This window comes from Rhea americana, unplaced genomic scaffold (genome assembly GCF_003343005.1).
Source record: "Rhea americana isolate MKP2758 unplaced genomic scaffold, rheAme1 scaffold_79, whole genome shotgun sequence".
Lineage (NCBI taxonomy): Eukaryota > Metazoa > Chordata > Aves > Rheiformes > Rheidae > Rhea > Rhea americana.
Genome location: NW_028186967.1, coordinates 460,070 through 485,155, shown reverse-complemented (window position 1 = coordinate 485,155; position 25,086 = coordinate 460,070). Strand labels below are relative to the sequence as shown.

General features: G+C 38.5%; 1 protein-coding gene across 2 annotated transcripts in view; it reads right to left on the bottom strand.

The window, feature by feature from the left end:
• The window catches only part of BRAF (B-Raf proto-oncogene, serine/threonine kinase), an 87,289-nt gene that overhangs the window by 36,734 nt on the left and 25,469 nt on the right, over positions 1-25,086 (bottom strand). For both annotated transcript variants that reach the window (XM_085322577.1, XM_085322576.1), the window contains exons 3-7: positions 23,520-23,783; positions 6,882-6,985; positions 5,696-5,798; positions 4,268-4,416; positions 3,026-3,145 (exon numbers count right to left, since the gene is read on the bottom strand). In XM_085322577.1, coding sequence (XP_085178703.1) covers positions 3,026-3,145; positions 4,268-4,416; positions 5,696-5,798; positions 6,882-6,985; positions 23,520-23,783 — 740 coding nt within the window. The remainder of the gene's footprint in view (positions 1-3,025; positions 3,146-4,267; positions 4,417-5,695; positions 5,799-6,881; positions 6,986-23,519; positions 23,784-25,086) is intronic.

The following is a 25,086-nucleotide window of genomic DNA, read 5'->3' as shown; positions in this document are numbered from 1 at the left end:
TTATGAAAAGCTAATCTCTCTCCTTTTCATATATCTCTAAGATCCAGGGAACTGCGTTCAGAGAAGCTCAGTGCTCATACTTGATGAGCAAAGATACACAAGAAACTTTATGATGGTGCAGTGAATAAAATGAATACAATGTGTTATATACAGTTTGCGTATTTCAATTTTATTACAAATGACTAATATCAGGGAGACCTACACTTTAATAATTCTTTCCAGCTAAGTGCAAATTATAAAGAAAATTACTGCTTTAGCATAAAAGAATGGTGCAAATCGCAAGAACTAAAATGCGACAAAAGAACTAAAGTGGAGGCTGAACACATTTGTGCAGGGGTTTCAGAAATGTGCAGGTGGGACCATATGCACTCTCTTATCTCAGGGTAGAACATCTGGAGGGACTGTCTATTGCTTACAATTGGAGGAACGAAAGGCTACAGGGCTAGGCTGGTTTAGGATGTTACATATGAGCAAAGTGCAAAGTTCTCCAGCATGCTTGTCATCTTTTGCATCATGTCCAATGTTCTTTTTCTGCATGTCCCTTTCTTTCCAATTGCTCCATATGATCCCTTGACAATCTCTCAGCATGTCACATATGCCTTTGCTCTTGAGCTTGTCTTGCAACACGAACTCTTCCCTTCATTCTTTGGGCATTTTGCCTGCTGCTGGAATCCCTTCACAAGGCTAAAGATGAAGAAAGATGTTTGCCTTCTCTTTCCTCAGGTTTATCAACCAATTAGTAACATCCCCTCCTCTGTAGGCTGTGCCATGCAAGATGCTAGGAGAACAGAGAAATCAAAGGAGCAATTATTAATTATGATAGCCACTGTACCAACAGTGAAAGAGTTAATTCTTCATATTTTCAATCTCCTTCCCCAACTCTAAGATTTTTTCCCCCTTATACTCTTCCCAGTCAAGATCACCTCAAAGACTTTTTTGCTTCCACTAGGTACTTCCCATACCTTCTGCAGTACCCTTTAACAAAACTTGGTTCAAGAAAGTAAATGTTTTTAAAGAGAAGGTGAGTAATTTTATTTACTCAAATTTCACAGAAATCAGTATTTCCACAACTGTGTCTTGAAGAGGCCAAGAAGTATTATTAAAGAAAGGCAAAAGAGTAAGTGGAAAAAGATACGGACAGTGCTTTGTTCTAATATGATAGTGTCTGTGCTGCTTTCATCACGGTAATATTACAAACACCAATATTGAAGGAAAATTGCACGATTTTGTAATCATGCATACTAATTATGAACACCAGCTGGTAATCATAAAGCATGTTCCAAAATAAAAGGAATTCTGAAGGCACAATATATGCCTTATTTTTATTTACTAAGGAAACCACAGCAAGGTAAAGAAAGCAAAAGATAAAAAGATAAAAAGCTTTTACAGCTCCTGCAACCACAAGCCTTTACAGATGCAACACTCTGAAAAAGTTCAATAACCTCAACTGTTAACGTTATTTTTAACTTCACACATATGAAAATGTTAACATTTAAAAACCTTAACACTTTATTAAACTCTGGTCTCACAATTTTTTCCTCTGTGTTTTTACTTCATAAAAACAAGAGTGTCTGAAGTAGTGCATGCATCAGTTAATCTACCCTGTTGTGTTCTTGTAAACTAGTGAGAAACCACAAATGCATGAAGATAAGGGTTGTTGAAAAGTAGAAAAATTTAGCATATAACAGCATTAGGATTGATGCTATATAATGCATTCCGTTTTCCATATATGTTCATACCAAACATGTTAAACTCCTTCATAGATTAATTGTTTTTGGTTTAGTTATAGTTTCAGATAAATTTTGATAGAGTCAGAGTCCGAATAGCTTACACAATCACAGGTAGTAGAGCAATGGATCTGTTACTACAGCAGATAGTGAACATCTGCAGGATGTAAAAGCAATATCCACTACCTGGAGAAAGCACTTCCAAATTTGCCTGAAACAACACAGAAGTAAGAACAGTAATATTAACCTCTTTTTTTTACTTACCAAATGAGGTTCCCTCTGCAGCACTGTCCATCTAGTTCCTGGGAAGTATCAAATTTGATCTTTCATGAAAAAAAGTCTGGGCTGTCCAGGGATTTTTTCTTCCAAATAGAGTCCACAGGTGCCTGTGTAGTTCCCAGTGGTGCTTTGGCTTTTGTTCCGGCACAATGCCCAGCATTCCAAGACAGTCTCTTTGCCAAAATTCTCCTCATAGCATGCACATGTTTTAGGAACATTTTCTGAGGGCTTTTGTCTTTGGTGTTTTTAGTAAGTCTGCATTGGGTTTCTTGACTTTGATGCACACTCTTGAATTACCCTTTCCTGGATTCTTCCTCAACTATCTAGTGCTAGGTATCAGCAAGCTATTAGCTACTAGGAGTATAACCTAAGTATAATCAGTTATTTGTTCACAGAGCAAGGGTCCAAAATTTTTCTTGGAAATACAGGGGAATGGAGGCTGTGATGGATTTTAGAAGTCTACTGGATCTACAAACAGATACTGTTTATATATGCCAACATTTAAACAGGAGGAAGACAGTTGTTCAGGAAGATCCCAAAGCAATGTATATGTGAAAAAGTTACTATTGTGATATTAAGAACCTAAAATTGGCATCTGTTCACACCAAAGTGCTGCAGTTTATTTAGAAACGGAGCTATGTCACATCAAAACAAATAAATCATAGTTTGATAGACATAAAATAAAAAGGTGTGGTATAGTTTTGGTTTGCATTTACTTTAAACACAAAATCTTTCCAGTTTAGACCAGGTCTAAGCTACCATAGAAAAGAAGGCAGTTTAACAGGTAAGGTCCCAGTTCTACAGACACTTATGCACATGCTTAACTGTTAAGCTCATTGCTAATTATGTCATTCATGTGAATGAAAACATCCACTTCTTTGAAGTTAAGCATAGGTGGAAGTATTTGCATGACAAGCCTGATAACAAAAATGTAGAGGGTTGCAAAGCAGTATTTAGAGTGTTTCGAGGCATACATTACTGAAATATTATGTTATTAAATGGCAGGAATAAGGTCATACCCAACAGAATCTGAGGGGGGCAATGAGGAATATGATCCAGATGCTGGGGTGGTCTCTCCTAAGGAGGTCTCCTCCTGCGGTATAGGATGATGTTCAAAGAACTTGGAGACAAATAGCAAACTGTAAGGCAAGAACAAAACAAAACAAACAAAAAAAAAACGAACTTGTGTAAAACCCTGGGGCTTTACAACACAACACTCAAGGTCTAAGAAAAGCCACAGATCAAATTCTAATTTTAAAATAATGCTAACACATTAACCTGCAAGTTTTGTTAAAAATATCATTTAATTCACATTAGATCAAAACATCATGCTTTATACACACCTTTATGGAAAGTAATTCTTGAATCTTTTACTCAAAAGTGTAAACATCTGAATACACTAAATATGAAACAAGAATACACAACTTAAAGTATATATTTGGTCACAGGAACTTAACTGAATGCCTGCATTGATGAAATGCCAAAACCAACTGCCAGATGGATAAAGTCATTTTATCTATAACCCTGAGCACATGATCTAGAGACACCGAAGCAATTGCAGATACAAATACCAACATAAGCAGAAAATAAGTTTATTCCTGGGGGAAGAAAAGCAGCATTTAAGCGATTCCTCATATGAAAGTCTATTTAAAAGACCTAATAACCTCTGTTGAAATTGATCAGATACAACAGAGCGAGTTCACTACAGATCCTTAACCTACATTACAAAGCCTTACACAAATGAATCAATAAATTCAAGAATACATGAATGTTTCGGACATGCTCTTTTGTATTTCTTACCTCGATATTTAAAACTCACCAGTGGATTTATTTTCAACCATTGCAAAAGCAACTGCAATTTAACCTTATTCAACTAGTGTCTCTAACAATTTTTTTCAGGTCAGAGAGAACAGCCCCACATCTGAACATTTAAACAGAGACCTAGCCATCATGTAATAAAGAACCAGTTTTGATCAAGAATGACATCTGGAAACAATGAGAAGTTTGTCTGATACAGTCAAGTGTTCAGTCACCCCATTCATCCTTCAAAGAAAGCATTTCACAATCCAGCAAAAAAAAATATGAACTGCTTGTCTGAACCAGAAGAGAGACAATATGAATTATGCAGTTTCACAAGCACAGTTGAGCTCCTATATTTTTTCAGGCATCTCCCCTTTCTAAATTACAGCTGTCGGTGATTTCTTATGTTAAATATATACACTTAATAGGTCTCCATTTTAAAACAAATTATGATTACTTACTCAAGTTGGTCATAATTGACACACATCAGTGGCACTTCTGTACTACAGCGCTGGTGAAATTTATAGCCACATGTCTGGCACCGGAATCCCTGGAAAAGCAGCTTTCGACAAAAGTCGCAGAACGCTAACGTGAAGAATGTCTTTCGAACCTATGTTGTCAAAAACGATCATATTAAATAAAGTGGTTCTGTAAGACTAAGATGGGCTAGTTGCTTCTTTTTTGACACTGAAACTCCAGCTTTAAACACCCAACAGATTTACAAAAAAGGCTTGTCTTCTATTTCAAATAGTCTTTAAGCATTAAAATATTCTTTCAACAATTTCTTGGAATTAGTGCTTCACTTCATTACTAGCAAGAAAAACAGCAACAAATCTAAAGCAAAACAGCATGCTATTATCATGCTAAAGACAAATAAAACATTCAGAATTTAATTGGATACAATCTATAAAACTGCTGAAAAATTTTATCATCTAGTATTTCCAGCAGCCAAATGACATTTTTAATCCAACATTCACAGGACTGGATATACACAAATGACTTAATATATTGTTTGCATATACAGTTACATATGTAGTTTTAATTTTGATTACTGAAACTCAAACATTACAATCATGAGAGAAGTAGACACATTCGTATCTTAGGGGAGAAAAAATCATAGTTTCATTTTAAAATTTAATAATACTTGGCATAAAAATAATTCTGGCAGTATTGCTACATGTAATAATCAAAATCTTAAAAGAAGGGTATCCAAAAATGTTTCTAAGCTTACTATACTTTCATCTAACTAGCCATAGCCAAATTAGCTTGTTCAGGTAAAATAGCTTAAGCAAGCTATTAGAAATAGATTCAATATTGCTATTGAAAATAGATTCATTTATTTTAAATAAAAGTCTTCTCAATGCGACAAACATTTTTTCCAGGATTTTGTATGGAGCTGGAATGGTTTGGATGGATTCTGCTTAGTAGCTTCCATTTATGTGGTGCCTTATCAGGTCAAAACATATTTGTGCACTAGCATCACTGATGATGTCAGCACCGCTCTGGGAATAGTTTGTTCATTAGTTAATTGCTGCTGCAGAGCCAGCAGGGAGGCACAGAATACATTTTATAGATACAGCAATACAAAAATAGTAGATTATTATTACAGCTCTGCAATGCAGTGCTGATTTAAAACCTCTACATTTTTAGATTTTCGAGGGAGTATTCCATCCAAATATGAAAGTCTTAAAGGAGCTCAAGTTCGTTTTGACGCTATTTCTTTCAATTACAATTAGATATAATTCTTCTTAAGCTATCGCAATCAAAACTTCTTTTGCAACCCCTCCACATGCCCAAGGTACAAAATACTGTTCAAACTAATTAATTTGAAATTGAAAGTACAAAGCTGATTCAACTGTACTCAACATTTCATAAAGATCAATACATACAAAATTGTGTGTTGTGAGTGGCACGTTCTCCAAGACTTCCACATGCAACTCCTCTCCTGTGAGCCAGGATATGTCAGTGTCCCAGCCAATTGGCTTCTTCTCTCTAAAGTGTAAGTAAGTTTTTCATTAGTGCAAAAGCCCTTGCAGATCTCTTGCAGAAGATGTGAGAAGTTGAGGTAAGGTAGCAAGTTGCACTTTGAAGTCTGTAAGTATCTGAAGGGAGGGTGTCAAGGGGACAAGGACAAACTCTTTTCAGTTGTCCCGTGTGACAGGACAAGAGGCAATGGGCAAAAAATGAAGCACAGGAAGTTCCGCCTGAACGTGAGGGGGAATTTCTTCCCTGTGAGAGTGACGGAGCACTGGAACAGGTTGCCCAGAGAGACTGAGAGTCTCCTTCTCTGGAGACTTTCAAAGCCCGCCTGGATGCAATCCTGTCTAACAGGCTCTAGGTGACCCTGCTTGAGCAGGGCGGGGGGGATGGACGACTAGATGATCTCCAGAGGTCCCTTCCAACCTTATCCATTCTGAGATTCTGCGATTCTGTTTTGGTACCCAGTCTTCTGCTCCTGGAAGCTTAACAACAAGACATCAAACTTAGCACACACCAAGGGAAGCACATCTCCCTGGACAAGCACCATAAAAGAAATACCCTTCTATCAAATCAGTTCTAGCAGTAGCTGATGCTTTGGCTCTGAGCTGATGGATACCTTTCTAATCAAAAAGTGCTTGCAGAACTACCTGTTCCTTAAAGAATTCCRAAGGACTCACTGCTTTTATATCATCATGTAATCTATGGCTGGAAACTTGATTTAAATTTTTTTCACAACTCTATGTTCAACTAAGATTGTACTATAACAAGGTCAGACAAACCCAAAATGTTAAAACAAAAGAAACCTGTTTAATATTTGTTTGGTTGGCATAAGTTTAGTTAATATAAATCTGGTTAACATTCTCTAAAAACATATTACCCTATACTATGCCTGTTCTTGAAGTGAAAAAGATTAAATCTTTTTCTAGGTGTTTGCTATTCTTTCTAGGCATGTCTTTGAGGCACAAGACATTTCTGTGTATACTATCATAATATACTTAACTTTGAAAAATGACTTCCACAATGTTAGATAGAATTGGCCATGCTGGTTAACCTCAAGAAAAAGTTGGGAGAGCAAAAACATCATACAAACCATACCCATCTTGTATTCTGTAAACAGCACAACACTCAGGAATAAGACCTCTCATCATCAGAGCTTTCTTCAGGCTGTCTCGGACTGTCACTCCACACCTGGCTGGAACCTAGAGGTCAAGTGTAAAACAAAGGAGTTAGAAAAAGTTCCAATTCATCTCCCAAACAGATGCAAGTGTTTTGACCCTCGACTGCTAAAAATTACCACAACTCTCAATTTCACAATGCTTTACAGAATACTAGGCAAGTTTCTCAAAATCTTTTTTGAACTGCAGAAAACTTCATTGGTGAACAGCCTAGAAGTAACCTAGCTCGGCTGAAAACGAGAACCAGCTTGACGTTTCGAACAAAAACTTGACTCAACTCCAGAAGTGACCTTCTACTCTTCTCAGTTTGCATAAAGTGGGGGGACTGCACACAGATAACTAAAAGCTATATATATATCCATGAAAAGCATAGGTGAAGTTGTAAAGTTAAGTGGGGCAATATGCCAAGGGAAAGCAAAACAGAAGAACTAATAGCTTGGACTGCCCTCAAAAAAATCATTATGATAGAAATAGAAAATAAAATGTTTACATTTTAAAACAGAAGATGGGCATGAAACAAGTCAAATAAAATAACCTGTGTCGGGCAGACCTTTACCTCTAGTTTTAACTTATATTTGCAAACCTATACACATACTTCTAATTTGAAAAAATATATTCCTCTCTCCTGTTTTGCTTTTTGAAAAGTTTAACCACCTAGCAGGATTGGATGAATAGAGGAAATGCACACTGAAATTAGCCAAACACAAAGAACTACAAACTGCGCTAACTATGCAAACTACAGATATTTTCCTTGCTTCTAATCTACTCTAGCTGTAGGCCTATTTTATAGGAATAGGCAAATTATCTCTAGACATACCTATGATTTAATATAATATAGTGTTAATTAGCCATAAAGACAGGACAATATATAATCTGGTGATTAAATGTAATTACTCACTATTTCTAGAATTACTCATTGGAAATACATAACACTTGAGCTGGTATACACGCTGGGATACTTCTTATACTCACACATAGCATTTCACATCAGGCACAACAAGCTTGAGCCAAAAAGTCTGCACAAACACTGGAGACAATTATAATTTACTAAAGGCCTAATCCAGAGCCCTCCATAGTCAAAAGAAGTCTCTTGATCAGCTTCAACTGGCTTTAGATCATAGTCTGATTTTTGTTCCTTGCATTTAAATTTCCATGTGCATTCAGGGGATGCATGTCCTACTGAGGGACAATAATGGAAAAYAGCAGTTTATTTCAAGTTGCTTTATGACTTCCACTTGAAGTTATACTATATATTGCATTTCTTTGACTCAAAACATACACTCTCTCAGAAAAGACACATTAAAGGAATCTTTTACTTCACAATACTCCTCCCATTAATATGTAAGTGCTCTTTACAGGCTTTCATGTATTTCATCTAGTCAACATGTAAATATTAAAGAAAAGAGAATTTCTACCAATTCCCTGGGAAAAAAAAATCATCCTGCAACATACTATGTTACAGTCTTGATATTTACCCTTAGCTGTGTTTTATGCATTCTATTACCTCTGAATATATCCTTTTATTAACCTTATTAACCCCTTCCCATTTTCAAGTTCGCATTGCAGCTTTTGATCACTTGCAGAATTAGGTCATTCCTCCAGCATAAAATATCTTTACCTGTTTCTTAGCACAGTTATTAACAGGGAGTCCACTAGCAACTATTATTGTGAATACTGCCAACAAATTTGCACTGTAGAATTCAGTTCTGTTGCTTAAATCACTACCAAATTGTTCACAGTCAAAGTAATTGTTCATAGCATATCTTCCCCTGCCTCCAGCATACACAGATTTACAACAACAGAATAAAGATTTTTTTAGATTTGACTAAAATCTCTGAATATTTCAGTCATATACTCCAACCTCCTACACACAACAGGTCTGATCATGAACTGCTTCTACAGAACCAGCAAGTATTCTTCAGCCCAAGGCTAAGGAGTATTTTTCCTCTAAGTGCAGCTCCTGCTGGATTGAGGTACCTTTCCAGCAACCTCAATTACTTCACCACCGGTACTTTTTCTCTCTCTGTGAAGAAGCGGCAAGGGAAAAACATAGTTATTTGGGGAGGGGATCCCCATTGCTAGTTTGCTGCAGAGCAACTGAGCAGGATGGAGGGAGGATCGACCAAACAGCTACATGAGGCAAGGGGCAGGAAACAAAGATGTAATGAACCACCGTGTAGGTGGGAACTGGTGCTGGTGGAGCAAAGCCTGGGCCAGAGATGATGAATCAACCAGGGAAACAACAGAAGCAAATACTGAGTAAGTAACTTTCCTGCTGGGATGAAAAGAAAGGAAAGTTCATTTTGGACAAGGAGCACCAAGGAAAAAAGACTGGGATTGACTGCAGAGAAGCATTAGAACTGAGCACAGAAAGGGCAAAGAGATTCCAGCTTGGACAGAAAACTGCAAAACAGTAAGTGTTCAAAGAATACCAGAGCTGGAAAACCTAGACTTGGGCAAGGGAATGGAATAGGACAAGGAAGAGAAGCTGGACAGTGGAAGCGGACTAAGTAACATTTGAGATGAGGTGAGACATAAGATAAAAAGAGAAAGAGCTTTGCGCTCACTGAAACATATTTCCTTCTTCCAGCTTTGATCCCACGTAAAGGACGACAGCGTGCCCCATTGCCTTAAGACGCAGAGGTCTGCACCAGGAACCTAGGAGTTCCAGCTCCCGTAACGAATCACACAGGTGTAAGCAATGCCACTTCAGGGGAATTTTTTTAACTCAGCTGAAAACAAGATCTAGGAAGTTACAGATGTCATCTTAAAGATCATTAAGGTCACAAAGACAAGTTCTCAAAACTTAAGAGGTGTCAGAATTAAGGTCGCCTATACCTAAGCAGATGCAACACAACTATGAAAAAAGTGCATTAAATTAAGTTACCTCTCTCAGTATTCACTCATGGTTCCTCAGTGCTACTTCCCCAGGTTCCTTTCATTAAAACCTTAACCATATTTATGCAACTTGCAATGAGAATCATGGATAGAATATTTGTTCTCTTCACTGTCATTTGCAACAAGATCCCACTAAAAAAATAATGCAGTTATGGAGCTGTTTTGATTACTCTTAAAGCCATCAAGATCCTGAATCAGCATAACATTTTGAACACGCTTCTACAGATGATAAGCAAGAAACCAGAAGGCTTAATTAAAAGAGCTAAGTACTAGAATAAATCCCTCCAGTATTGATTAATCATTTTCCCAGATTGGTACACTACAATCTATCACCATCTGTGCATCTAGCCCTCAACCTCCTTCTTCAGTGCATACCAGAGCCCGCTGAGAAGTAGAAATTTTCCCTGCAAAAAAKTCCATATTTAAATCCCTCTTTTGGGTGCAAGAGGAGGATAGAGAAAAAAAATCAGTATACTGTTTAAGAAAAAAAGGTCTCCTGACAAAAAGTAATTTTAAGAGTAACTCAGTCTTAAGAAAAAATGAAACAGTATTTATGGTTTTTGTTTTGTTTTTCTTTTCCTCCCAGCTAACAGACAGGTTCCCCTAAGTAGCTTTTTGGCTCCAGCTAACACACCCCCCATGGAGGGAGCAGGCTTGCCCCAAGGCAGGCAGCGAGCTGGAGCTGGCCCAGTGGCTCGCGGCCCCCCTGGCCCCGGGCCGCCTGCCAGCAGCCAGACAGCTCCGGCAGCGCAGGCAGACTGCAACCAAGGCGGGTTTATCAATTTTGTCAAGACTTTTTGACAGGTTTCCCACAGAGCTTTTTAACTGAATCACATCAGCACTTTTAGATGGTCTGCCATAGGAAAATTTCTGATCTGCCTTAATCTATACACCCTTATTCTTGCAATCTAGTAAGCTGAACAAAGTTTGTATTTTACTGAATCAGGAAAATTTTTTATTTTTACTTTCAATCTTTTTATCTGTATCTATCCACCTTGTCCATCTATTTTTTAATTAAGCAAACCTGAATATATTTCACAACAGTTACTCCCTATAAACTCATGTTACTTATGTAACGTGATCTGTTTCCACATTAACTACTAAGGATTTTTTGTAAGTTACTTTAGATATCTAATATTTGTAGACCAGAAAAGGTTCAGTTCTTTGTGAAAGTGTGAATATTTGATTCATCAGATAATTTTCTAAAACTAAACAGCACAAAAGAGCATGGGCTATACAAAATTAAGGAATAGTGCACAGGTTCCTAGCACGTGTTAAGTGCGTTGTTTAATAATATACCAGAGAAAATAATTTACTCGTGCACCTTGAGTTGAGCAAGTAGCAGTTCAGGAAGACACTAAAACACAAGCCTGACTTTGCAAACGTGAAGTTTCAAGGAAACAAATGAAAATTATTCCAGGGCCTCTAAACCGTCTCAAACCACAGCCTTACTACCTGAACAGACTGAACAGAACTATGTCACTTAATTTCCTCATTCCTTTTACTCACAAACTATTTCTATGGACACTAAGTATTCATAACAATATTGCTGATCTATATTCAGTACTGCAGCCACAGGCATCTAAGTAATGCATAATAAAACAAGTATTTCTGTAAATCAAATCATTTCTGATTCAGTAAGAAATCAAGCTACATCCCTAAATAAATCTTACACCACTTTTCTAATATCAGAACAGAAACTCTGCCATAATCTCAACAAATTAAGAATTATACTAATGCAGTCTCCAATATTTTATAGCAATCTGTAGAGACTGCCAAAGACTTTTTTAAAAAAGAAAAACATCATAAATGTATTCTCTGAGAGCAGGGGCACTGGACAGCTCAGAATATCTAGCATTATAATTCTCAAAAAATACTGTGCTAGTTCAGTTCTTTTCCCAGTCCAGCAAAGTAGCTCAGCTCACTTTTGTCAAGTTGTATGTAGTTAAATACCTTAGAGCTTCAGTAGAATTATCAACAATTAATCAGAGCACTGGGTACAATAGCTTGAATATTGTAATATTTTACAGTTACTTATACAATTCTTCACAGTTTTGAAATATCACTTTGAAGTGCTGGTTTGCTTATGTTAACACAATTCAATACCCTGAAAGCTCATAAACATGCAGTACCTATAGGGCTAAAAGTGCCTGCCATGTGCTCATAAAAATTCAACTATGCTGGGAGAGAAATAAGCCAAACTATTTCTTTTCTAAATACTAGGGTTTGCCTTCTAACATGTCAGGTTTTCTGGTAACAATCCAAACTTGAGATCCACATTTAATTTCTCACCTTGAGAGTGAAGGATAGATGTTTAACCACACCAGCGAGCCACTTCTCACAACACTAACAGATAAAAATCAACCCCCTTCTGCAGCAAAGGGGACAAAGGATGACATGAACATAATATCCTCCAAAAAAATGGAAAAACCTGGCTTTCAGTCACAGCTGTTTTCGATTTCAGGGCACGATGCTCTGACCAGCTTCCAGAAAAAGCAGCGTTTAAGCAAACAGTCATAATGGAGTGTATTAGTAAGACAAATGGAAGATAACTCCATGGCACCGAAAGCTGTACTCCAAGGAAGCTGAACAAAACTTACCCATTTTATTGTGCCATCAAACGCATCCTGTCTAATTTGCCTCCATTTTCAAAGTGATTAAAAGAGTACTCATTTGTTCAACAGAATGGAGTAATTTACATTAACAGTATAAAAAATGATAGTTTTTTCAAAAGTATACCATCCTTAAGCCACATGAGAGCAAACCTGTGTTTAGTCAACAGCAGACTCCACACTATCATTCTTCAAGCTTTTGAAGAATAGCAATCAAAGTGTGGTCAGAAGAACAGTTATTATTTGTAAGATTATAGTAGACAGATCACCATCTTAAAAATTCAGTTAAGGGTGAATAGTAGTACAGGAAGTTGTAATGGCTGACAGTGACCTACCACTCAAAGAAGCTTTGAAAAAAAATGGTTTTAGACTTCAGACTTGAGATAAATACTCACCTTCAAAAACATGCACAGTCACTATATAAATACAGTGAGAATAAAAACCCAAGGCTTTGACATGTTTGCTCTTCCAAATGACAAAAAAAGTTACTTGGCTTCTTTTAAAAAGAGGCTCCAAATGCATTAGAAGTCTAAGTTCCAAAATGGTTACAATAAATCTTTATGCTAGGTCAGAGCTGGAGCCCACTTGGCACAGCATCCTGTCTCAGATAGTTAAGCTTGAAATGCTGTAAAGATAGGGGTAAAGCTTACCACAGAAGGTCTAGAATTCACAGCCCTCTCCATACTCTTGTAACTAATCCTAAAAACCAAATGAGTACTTTTATACCCAGATAGCATACAGATTTGGCATGAATATCAAGGTTTTGGTCAGTTAGTCTACCTCAATGACACAAAAGCAGCAAACTTAAGTTTAAATCACAAATGGAATTGAAGCATTTATTTTGATTATTTTCACATTTTCATCATCATGCCATCTCATCATGCATCTGCTACTACATTATGAGGCAAAGGGAACAGACTCCAAATAATACCTTCTCTACTATTCTTAAAAAGATCTCTCTCTTAACATAAGAAATCATACTACCAGAAACAGGCTTTTACAGAAAGCTTTTCACTCAGCTGTCAGTGCACTCATTAAGCTCTCCTCACTTGAGGATTACTCTTGAAAAGCAGTGATCAATCTTACATGAAGCATTTCAGATAACAAGCTACCAATTTTATAACAGCCAGTTTTCAGCATTTTTAGACTTTGCAATTTAAGATTGTGAGCCAATAAAATTAAATTATTCTCTTTTCAACACATATTACTTAGAATTTATCCAGCACTGGGGTTAGTCTGCTATAGTACTGCTCTTCAGCTTTCCTCTCTAAACATATTCTAAATTGCATTCTTCCAACTTCCTTAGATATGAACGACTTAAACATGGCAACTGTAAAGTCCATTTCATTGAACAACTCCTGTTTTAAAATAAGATATTATTTGCTTGTCAACAGCCTAAAAAGAGGTATTCCTCAGCTAAAGGTTTTGCCCAAAGAAAATTGATAATTTAATCTTTCCTTTATCTTTCAGCAACATGATAAGTAGCTAACAGTTCTCCCTGACAACCCCAAGTATCAAACAAAAAAACACACAGTAAAGTTTACTTGAAACAGTGATTCACCCTATCAGTCTGTTCTCATGATGCACAGAATCTCAAGGCATTCAAATATATCCAGAAAGTATTCCCTGGCACAGACTACAAATCAACTCCACTTTCACCGCATGTTTGATATGACATGGGAATTTTTAAATCATTTTGGATTAGGGAGAACCTAATCATGTTAAGCCAGGTGTGTAATTAAAAGCAAGAAACTAGTTTATTTGGCTGCCTGAAAATCCTCTCTTGGAATTTTCCTTATACATGGTAGGTGGAACTGGTAGGACTTGAATGCCTATAGAAATCCAGTGCTTACTTCTGAGTAAGCTTGATGCACAAATTCACAGCACAAACTGCAGAAAGAGAGATGCAGATCAAGTCAGGAAAAAAAAAAAAGTACTGAGTATCAGATTTAAAAACAGAACTTTTGAAGGAACCAAGTTGTGCATGCATGATGAGTCAGTTTAGGCTAAGAATTCAGGAAAGGTAAAAATATCCGATTCCTTCGGTCTGCATGTCTACAGAGGAGAAGACCACATGATTGCTTGTCTAATTAAAAGGCAGATGTGCTAATTAACAAAGGTGTGACACGAGTGGGAAAACTGAAATAAGAGTTGTCTTCAGGCATAGCATTCACAATCCCATTTTGTTCTTCTAAGTCTTAAAATAAATTTTTTCTCTTTTTTTTTTTAAAAAAAATCTGTCTCACATYTGCATTAAGAACTTTCATACACATATATACCTACAACACTTACATGAAGCATACCAACACAGTAATATGAGAAAAACTTCACTGTTCCAAATTTATGCTTAGTTTCTGTATCAATCTTTAATCTCTGGTAAASATTTTTACAGATTCTGTAGTTCAACGTACTAGATAGGGAAAGTTTTTGGACTAAAGTAATACAATTCAAGAGCTGCCAATATAAGTTTCTAGACCTTACTGTTGGCRAAAATACACAATGATTTAATTCTATCCAAAATCTGTAGACAGCTGAAGTACTTGGAGGCCTCTAAGCTTTCCCAAAGCAGGAACAGAATCTGCTGCTCCTTTTTTTCCCCCTCTCACTAACTTCATATCTGTTTCTAGTGGTCTGAACAGTGGCAGTGAAGTCCAAAACCACCAAATCCCCTCCTTATTGATGCTTGCAGAAAGAGCAGGCACTGGAGTTGCCAGAAAGGACTACCTATAAACCCACTGAGCAGACCAGCAGACTCTTTACTGCCCTTACGACACCACCACCAAGAAAGTCAGAGAGGAAAGGAAGTGAGCATTTCTTCTGGAAGCTTGGAGTGTTCTGGGCAGAGAGTAACAGGCTCTATTCAGATTAAAAGCAAGAAATCATCATCAGTCTTTCGACTGCACATCACTTCTCACATTTAAATACCTATTTTCCTAACTTTCCATGCTGCAGTGTACCAGCACTCATTACCGCTCATTTGCTTTCAGACTGTTTCTTCCCACATTAGAAATACTTGTCTAGGAAAGATTTCTTGCTAATCAAAGTCATTCAGGGCTGCTAACATAAGCCTGTTACAACCTTTTTCAYAGAGTACTTGAGTTAGAAACCCCTCCCCGCCCCTTCCCTTCACTCCTACCAGACTTCAGCACTTTGTCAGAAACCTCCTATCATTGTTCCTAACTATATTTATGTCTAGTTTTAGTCATTTGTTGTACCACAGCCTTGCATTAAGTGGCTCTCGTCAGATTCATCCCCTCCAGTATGGAGCTAGTAGATTCAAAACCCAACACAGAATACRGTTCTTCACACCACATAATTACACCCGGGGAATTTCTTATCACAAAACAGAAACTTCTAATATCTGTAACATGGGTTTCACAGAGACTAGACTGAAGGCTACCAAGCAGAAAGCATTTGAACTCAAATTTCAGAGCAACAAGTGGTTCAAGTTTGGAAGAACTTTCAGGGAAAATATCATATGTGCCCAGCCTGTTCTTGTACTCTAGTCCAGGCACCCCATGCCCACCTTGTTCTTGTACTCTTCTCTGAGCATCTACCTGTGAGTACTGACAATGGAAATGGGGCTTGAGACACCTTCGGTCTGACTCAACACAGCCACTTTTACAGTTCTTACATATTCCTCAGTTTTATTTCTYTTGTATTGAAATGGGTTATGTACCTGATCCTATAATAAGCCTCATACTAAAAAACATCCTCCTATAGCCAAAGGCCATAAATATACTGTGCTGGCCTGAGAGACCATCAGGAGGAGAAGAGCAGCACACAGGCTGGAAAAGACCAGAGTTCTTCACAGCTCCATTCTTCACCACAGGMCAAGATCAAGAGAAGCATGCAACTAGGTCCTAATTCACCTCTGAATTTTATGCCTCAGTAACATCTTTCAAGCATACTTTCTCTCCCAGGCAGTGATYTGACATACTTAACCTCATGCCTGCATAACTCTAATACTGACCACATGCCATCAGCTTGGCATGGGAACAGCACACAAGAGCCACAGATGCCCTTCCCAGACTCACTACTCCCCTGATTACAACAGCTCCTTTTTGACCCTTCACAGAAGGGCACTTTGGTCACTCTTCTAGGTTCCCAGCAATTGCAGACAACAGTGTGACGCAGACGTAGTCCCCACATATCCACAGAACATTTATTTCATCTAACTCATAGAATGCTTTCCTGCAAGGGGACCGAACACAACTATGATGGGTCACAGGAAAGCAGAAGTCTGCAGTCTAACAGGCCTACAGTAACTGAGCAATCTATTAATCTAGCACAGTGCATGTTGCCTGCTTCAAAGGAAAGCAAAAACTGCAAAAGTTGTTGCAATTAGGAAGGAAGATTTTTTTTTCTTTATCCCAGATCTACCAGCTTAAAATTGGCATTTCTGAAGACAGCCAAAAGATACATTATCCAGGTAGCTCAGCCCCCACACCACAAAAAACCACCCCTCATCCCCCAAAACCCCCAAGAAACAGTTAGATACAAGCCCAGAAATGCTTACAATCTTTTCATAATCAGCAGCCAATCTTCAAAGCAAACACAACATTCCTTTAATCTTTACACTCATTGAAAACTGTTTATTATCACTRCCTGGAATTCCTCTTCATCAATTTATTTTAAACCTTTTCACTCTGYCTTCTGCCTCTTACGTTAAACTAAAATTATCCTATTGGCATCTTTAACAACTTCTTCCCACATCTCTGGATCAGTTGTTTATCCTCATCCTCCTTGATTGCTAACCATCCTTGACAACCAGCTGTGCCTCTCCTTCACTTCATTTGTATGAGTGTCTTCCTCTTGCTTCTTTTTTCTCTCTCTACTTGCACCTTCAATCATATAACGTGAAAAAAAAAATCTAATCCACAATACAATTATCCCACAAGGCTCTGTGCTTTTCTGGCTCTTTGCATCTGCTCAAAAAAATCTCATCTACAAGTGTAACCTCTATTTTTATGCTGATACGCTACAGCCCACTTCCCAATTAGAATGATCTCTTCCCACCAGAACCAAGTCTCAGCATCTTATTCTAATGTCTTGTCTCAGACGCCTAGCAGCCAGCTCAAGGTCAGAGTTCTTAACTCCCTCTCCCACACAAAAGCTTTCCAGTAATTAGCAGCTTTGTTTATAATCCACCTCATACTCATTTAGGTCCCTAACCTAAAAAATTTTGGACTCACTTTTCCCTATTTTTTTTTCCATCTACAGTTTAGATAAGTTCATTGAACTTGTTCTACAAAATGTTTCAACAATATGGCCTTTTCCAGTCCATTCTCACAACTGTCTCAGCCAGACTCTTACCATCTCGCACCTCAATTATTTAAACATTTTCCGCCTGGCCTACAGCAGCAACAAAACAAACCAACCAACCATCTTATCTGGTCATATCCATGCAGAATGCTAGTCTGAAGGACATTTAACTTACTAATTGAACATTTCTGCCAAAGATTTACATTCAGTTATTTATCTCACTGTAATACTGGGCAGACACTGTTCTTTACAGAGAAAAGCAAATAGAGTTTGTTGGCTCTTCCAGGAGGTTTTTCAGAGCAGGAAATTTCTCTTTGGCCCCTGCTAGGCCAGCTACACAAGAAAACTTAATCTTCTGATGCTTTTATGTTCATTGATTCCCCTCCTCTCTAACTTAGCTACTTGCTTTTGTTTTCAGAAGAGTTATGTTTTAATTTGCTTGTAGCAGGCTGTATCAAGATGCAGACTTCACCTGCTAAAGCATGAGCAGTAGTAGGTTTCATCATCTTCTGGTTAGACTCCATGAAGCACCTTCATGCTTCTTCCTACATTAGGAAGGCCTTTCTGTCAAACACTGGCTCCTCCTTATCATACCACCTATGAAGAAACTCAACATCACCTATACTACTTGCACACTGAAATTACTTATGCTGTAAAAAACAGATGAGTCTATGTACTAGGGAAGGTGGTAGGAAATACCCCCAGTATTTCCTGCCTTTCTATCAACTGTAAATGAATAGCAAAAGGCTGTTCTAGTAAGAAGAACTGCTTCAGAATAGGATCAAAGATTGATAGGGAGGTTGGTCAGCTTAAATGAAGGCAGTTTAAGAACTGCCACTGCATTCCTGGATAATAAACAAAGACCCTCTAGTACCAACAGGGTTTCCAACCTCTAGAAGCAGATCCCCAGTTCTACAATTACTTAGCTGGAGGCAGAGACTGAAAATATTGTGATATTAGGAAAGATTTCTTTCACAGGCAAATTTTAACTGAAAATAATGAAGGTGAGAAGAACTAAAACATGTTGCAACACTCCAACTTTAAAAGTACCTCTCCTCGACATTCACTTTGTTGTAGGATACATTTTATCCTTACTTTTACAGTCATATAGCACACAGGGGCGGTGGCGGCTAATGGCAGGTATTCCATGTTTTCATAAGGAATCTCCTTCCTACTTCAACTGACTGCACCTTAAACTATACTGTGTCCTGAAAACCTTAAACTACCATCCTGGCTACAAAAGCAATGGGTTTAGTTAATGGGCACAAGTAAAACATGACAGTTCTGTTTTAGAAGTCTGAGGTTTAATTAGGGTTTTTATGCACAAAAAAATTTCTTTATCACTCAGAGAATGAAGAAAGTGTACTACAACAAGTAGTCTCTATACGGCTGCAGTCTATCATCTGACAACTTGCAATTAAAACTGCATTGTAAACCATAATTCTGTCTGAATTATATTTTCTTAGGATATTTGAGTTTTCAACAAAATAAGCATAGAAGCAATAAATATTAGAAATGGAGTAACCACTTTAAGAGTTGTAGTACAAGAAATTCCTAAATTTCTGAACAGTATAAGTGCTGTTTCAAACGTCACAGAAACGAACTTCAGTTCCCAGGCCAATTACCCCAATCACCCAAAGTTCCTATAAGCATCAATTCCCAGCTCTAAAAAGAGAGATCATTTTCCAAGGCTAGAAGAAAAAAAGTTCAACTTAATGATGTGACTAGATCCAAGCAGTAAAATTGTATTAAAAAAGAAAAAGAAGATAGCTCCTTCCCCGACAAAAAGCTGAATCATTAGTTTGCAGTAGCCGCTGAACAGGACCTAAACATATATTTCAAATTGCCTATTTAGAGTAACAATCTCAACCAGAAATAAGTCTCTCCAAGGGAAATTGAGCTGATCTCTGCCCTTCTCTCCAGTACATGAAGTAGGAACAATCTTCTGCACTACAAACACATAGCAGGACCAGTCTGACCACCCAACAGGGAGGGACTTAACCAGATGGCTCAGAGCAGAGGAGGGCTGGTGATGTTTCTCAGGTCTAGCCTCCTTCTGTTGGCACTACCCTTTAAGTATTTGCCAAATCCTTTCACCTGAGCTTCCAGAAATACACACTGCTTATGTGTATTTCATGTTTGTAAGCATCTACATGCATCTTTCTGTTCTTTTAGGTACAGGTGCCTACAGACACAACCTCACCCAATTTGAAACGAAAAGGACTTGCACCTTCCCTCTGCCACTAGCTGGTCTCCTACTGCTCTCTTGGTATCACTTTCTGTATTCCAAACAGCATAAGACTACAGGTTTTCTGAAACGCTATAATTTGTGTCCTGCACTTAGCAAGCCAGAAACAAGCTGCAGAGCTACACTGGGAAAGCAAGTGGTAGAGAGCAGAAGATCGGAGAGAGAGACTCTCCCTACCTGTAGGCCTAACTTCAACCACATTTTTCTCCCACAGCCATTAAGAGTATCTAGATTCAGAGCTGGAAAACTGCTATTGCCCTACCATTGGTCACTGAGAGCTACAGCTAAATTCTGGTTGCAAYTTCCTGAACAAATGACAGAATGTCATCAAGCTAGAAAGCTAGTGAAAGCTAGTGCTTAGCCAAGACAAGAAACAGAGAAGTTGGTATTCTTGAACTTAATCACTTAATCACTCTTATTAAGACTGCCAGCTCCTAATGAACATGACTGATACCACAGAATCACAACCTTCACCAAAAGAACAGAGCTTAGGGATAAAAGTGAGAAGCAATATTAGTCAGGGAGAGCAGGGTCTCAGTTATGTTTTAAACCATACCAAGCTAATCTGATACAGTTCTTTGAGAACTTAAAGATACGTTGGTTTAAAAGAACCCATTTTACTTTGATTAGAATGTACTATCGACATGCACAAAACTATCTCAGATGAGGCAAGATAATTTTGCACTGGTCCAAAATTGCCTCTTGTATCACCTGACTTGCACAGAAATTCAGTTGCCTTATTCCTAACCTGCAATCAGATTTACATATTCAGAAAGTGAATAAACTTGCTTTTGCAAGCAGGATACTTAAGTTTAAAATAGTTATAATTTAAGGGCTCAGTATAATAAGGGATCAGTACTGGGTCCCATCCTGTTCAACTTATTCATCAGTGACCTGGATGAGGGGAGGGAGTGCCTCCTCAGCAAGTCTGCTGATGATACCAAGCTGGGAGGAGTGGCTGACACACCTGAGGGCTGTGCTGCCATTCAGAGAGACCTGSACAGGCTGGAGAGCTGGGTGGAAAAGAACCTCATGAGGTTCAACAAGGGCAAGTGCGGAGTCCTGCACCTAGGGAAGAATAACCCCACGCACCAGTACAAGCTGGGGGCTGACCTGCTGGAGAGCAGCTCTGCAGAGAAGGACCTGGGAGTGCTGGTGGGTGACAAGCTGACCATGAGCCAGCAATGTGCCCTTGTGGCCATTAAAGCCAATGGTATGCTGGGGTGTACTGGGAAGACCCTTGCCAGCAGGTGGAGGGAGGTGATCCTGCCCCTCTACTCAGCCCTGGGGAGGCCTCATCTCGAGTACTGGTGTCCACTTCTGGGCTCCCCAGTACGAGAGAGACATGGAGCTACTGGAGAGAGAGTCCAGCGGAGGGCTACGAGGATGGTCAGAGGGCTGGAACATCTGCCCTATGAGGAACGGCTGCGAGAGCTGGGCCTCTTCAGCCTGGGGGAGAGGAGACTGAGGGGGGATCTTATCAATGTGTACAAGTACCYGAAGGGAGGGTGTCAAGGGGACGGGGACAAACTCTTTTCAGTTGTCCCGTGTGACAGGACAAGAGGCAATGGGCAGAAAYTGAAYCACAGGAAGTTCTGCCTGACCGTGAGGGGGGATTTCTTCMCTGTGAGAGCRACGGAGCACTGGACCAGGTTGCCCAGAGAGGTTGTGGAGTCTCCTTCTCTGGAGATCTTCAAGGCCCGCCTGGAGGCAACCCTGTCTAACATGCTCTAGGTGACCCTGCTTGAGCAGGGGGGTTGGACTAGATGCTTTCCAGAGGTCCCTTCCAACCTTACTGATTCTATGATTCTTTAACTAGAATCTCTCTCTCAAAAAGAAAAAAAGACTTGGTGAAACACAAATCTAAACATTCAAAAAAAAAATTCAACCTTGCCTACAAGTTTCATGTAATTTATCTCATGATTAGAAACYATTCTTCATACAAAATGATTCCTTTAAAAGCAAAATAGAGCTCAGCCTTAATAAAACCCTTGCTATACCTCTGAAAAAAGATGGAGGAAGTAGTAAAAAGAAGAAAAGGGGCAGAGGAGGAAAAGGAGGAATATTACATATGAGGAGAAAAGAGTAAGARTAGAGACATACTATGTGGTTTAATAGGAAGTCGTAACACATAGGAGAAGCTGGAAAGGAAACAAACAAAACAATGCAGGTAATGATATATCACGACCTAGCATAGAAAAGAAACACATTAAGTAAAGTCAGGAGGAAACCAATGGCACAACATTGTCCACAATGATACAATAAAGGTACAATAGTCTAGCTGAATGCAAGCCACAGTATATTTGACAGGTTCAATTGGCATTAATTGTACATTACCAGAAGCACTGCCTAATTCATTTCATTGCAGTGGACTCAGTTGATCGAGACAAGGTAGTAACAGACTTAACATACAGTTTTGGACACTTAAGTCTTACAAATGAATGTTTGTAGACTGAGGAAAGAAGTTTGTTTTCTCTTCTTTGTCAGTAACTCAATTTCCACAGACAGCCACAGTCCAGTGACAGCCAATACCTGATGTACTACTATGAAAAGTTCTGGCTTCCCATAGAGACTAGCTGGACTATTTGCTCTTTCCCCACTTCCCCTGCAACCAAGGCTCCTCTTGCAAGTRAGCACTATGGAGTGCACTGCAAAAAGCCTATACTATGGGCTGTTAGTAATTTCATGCAACATAGTTTCCAAGTCAGTGTATTAGTCTAAAGCATATACCAAGGCTCTTCAGTCGGCAGCCCATAACAAAGGAATAAGTCCTGCCTAAAAAGGACAACCAAGTAGTCTTAAAAAAACAAACAAACAAACAAACAACCAAAAACCCTCAAAAATTAACTCCTCTTCCATGACCCCAAGCATCGCAACAACATTGGCAAAACTGATTAGCACCAGTTTTAGTAGTTCACAGAYGACGCTTCTTGCTCCTACTAACAGCAACTATATCCCTCCTCTGGCCAGTTTCCCGTGTAGGGCCTGACAGGATCAGGGACCTGGCAAGAAGCACTCACCACAGTGAATAGGAAGAAAAAAATCCCAAGTGATTTTGCACAGCTCCTCTCTTTAGCTGCAGGAAGTTGGTACTTGCTATATAGCATTCACTGCTGCTAGTTACTTTGACAACAGAGAAAACACTTGTTTTCCTCAAACTTGTCCTGATAAGCTAACGAATAATCTTACACAATACAAAAAATAGAGTTTTGTTTCTCCTGCTCCGTGCTACCCATTGTAAAAATGGTAGATTACAATTTGAGAGAGCTGATTTAGAAAAACTATATATCCACATATTTCCATTTCTATAAAACTCTTGAAAAATGTTTAAAGTTTTGTCTATTATACCAATAATATGAACAACATCGCTGCATTAATACTGTAGGAAATATCCAGCAACTTAAAACAACAATAATTTGACTTCTACAGATGGATGGACAAGTATGTTTTCTACTCCTAAATTATCTTTTGCATAAAGACAGATAGAGATACAGGAAAATAGARGTTATAAGTATGTGAAAAGAAAGGGACTCACCACAGTCCTCTGCTTGTTGGGTAGGAAGACTCTAACAATAGGTTTTTGTGGAGACTTAGGGTTATTCCGTGACATATCAGCAGGGTTTTGATAAACTGAAAGGGATGAAGGTGCTACAGAGAGGCTAGAGGAGGAAGATGATGCAACTGTGTCTGTTGAAGCTGAACTGGAGACAGAGAAATCAGTTCCGTTCCCCATGGACTCCAGTAACTGCTGTTCTCTCTGTTGTAGAGCATCTAGCTTGCTGGTGTACTCTTCGTAGGCCTGTGAAAGATGAAAAGCTGTTTTAATGATGTAAAGGCTTCAGAAATAAAAGAAAAGTCTAAATTCAAAATGAACATGAAATAAAAGAAATCYTAAGCTATTTCAAGTTTTCCATGAACATAAACAAAACTGGATGTGGTTAATTTTTTCAACAGAAGAGAAACCAAGCAGCAGTGACTTTCAGTTCATTATGTTAAACCTTCTAAATTGACAACTAATTTTTCAGTTGATAATAYGGATTAAAAATGATATAAGAAACCATAAATCTCAGTTCGAAAGCACCTGCACTAAAGTCTAATTCAAAACTACTTTAAAGACAACAGCAATCCTTAACATATGTTTTCAGCTACATCAGCTGTAGCATGATAATTCAGCAAATTTATCATTCTCTTGGAACCATAGATAAATACATCCAATACAATAAGTAAATAGAAATTCACACTTTTCACCATCTGTATCTGATAACTTAACTCAATTGTTCATGATCCCTCACCTCTGGCATTATGTCAGCATTCCAGATAACACACAAAAAGTTAGATGGCAACTAAGTTTGTTCTGTTACAAAGTCATCCAAAAATGCACTAAAACTATAATTTTAAAGAGTTTAATAATTGAGATTTAGTTGGTAGAAAATCTAATTAAGGTTATGCAAATCCCAATTCCATACTCTGACGGAGTTTCCTTACACAAAAAAAACTTCAGTAACTTTACCTATGAGGTTTTTAAATAAACATAGTCAAGAAAAAGTTAAACACTAGTACCAAGCTCTGGAATACAAACAGGTAATCAGTATACATTTTGGTTTAAAGTTTCTTTCAATCAATATCTGTCCATATTTGCATCAAGAACATTTCAATCTGCATTAAAGCAACAGAATTATTCCTTCGGCATAGATACTAGTAGAGAGCATCTTCAAAACCCGAGTTAGTTAAGGAGCCTGTGTTTCATAGAATCAGTAAGGTTGGAAGGGACCTCTGGAAAGCATCTAGTCCAACCCCCCTGCTCAAGCAGGGTCACCTAGAGCATGTTAGACAGGGTTGCCTCCAGGCGGGCCTTGAAGATCTCCAGAGAAGGAGACTCCACAACCTCTCTGGGCAACCTGGTCCAGTGCTCCGTYGCTCTCACAGKGAAGAAATCCCCCCTCACGGTCAGGCAGAACTTCCTGTGGTTCAATTTCTGCCCATTGCCTCTTGTCCTGTCACACGGGACAACTGAAAAGAGTTTGTCCCCGTCCCCTTGACACCCTCCCTTCAGGTACTTGTACACATTGATAAGATCCCCCCTCAGTCTCCTCTCCCCCAGG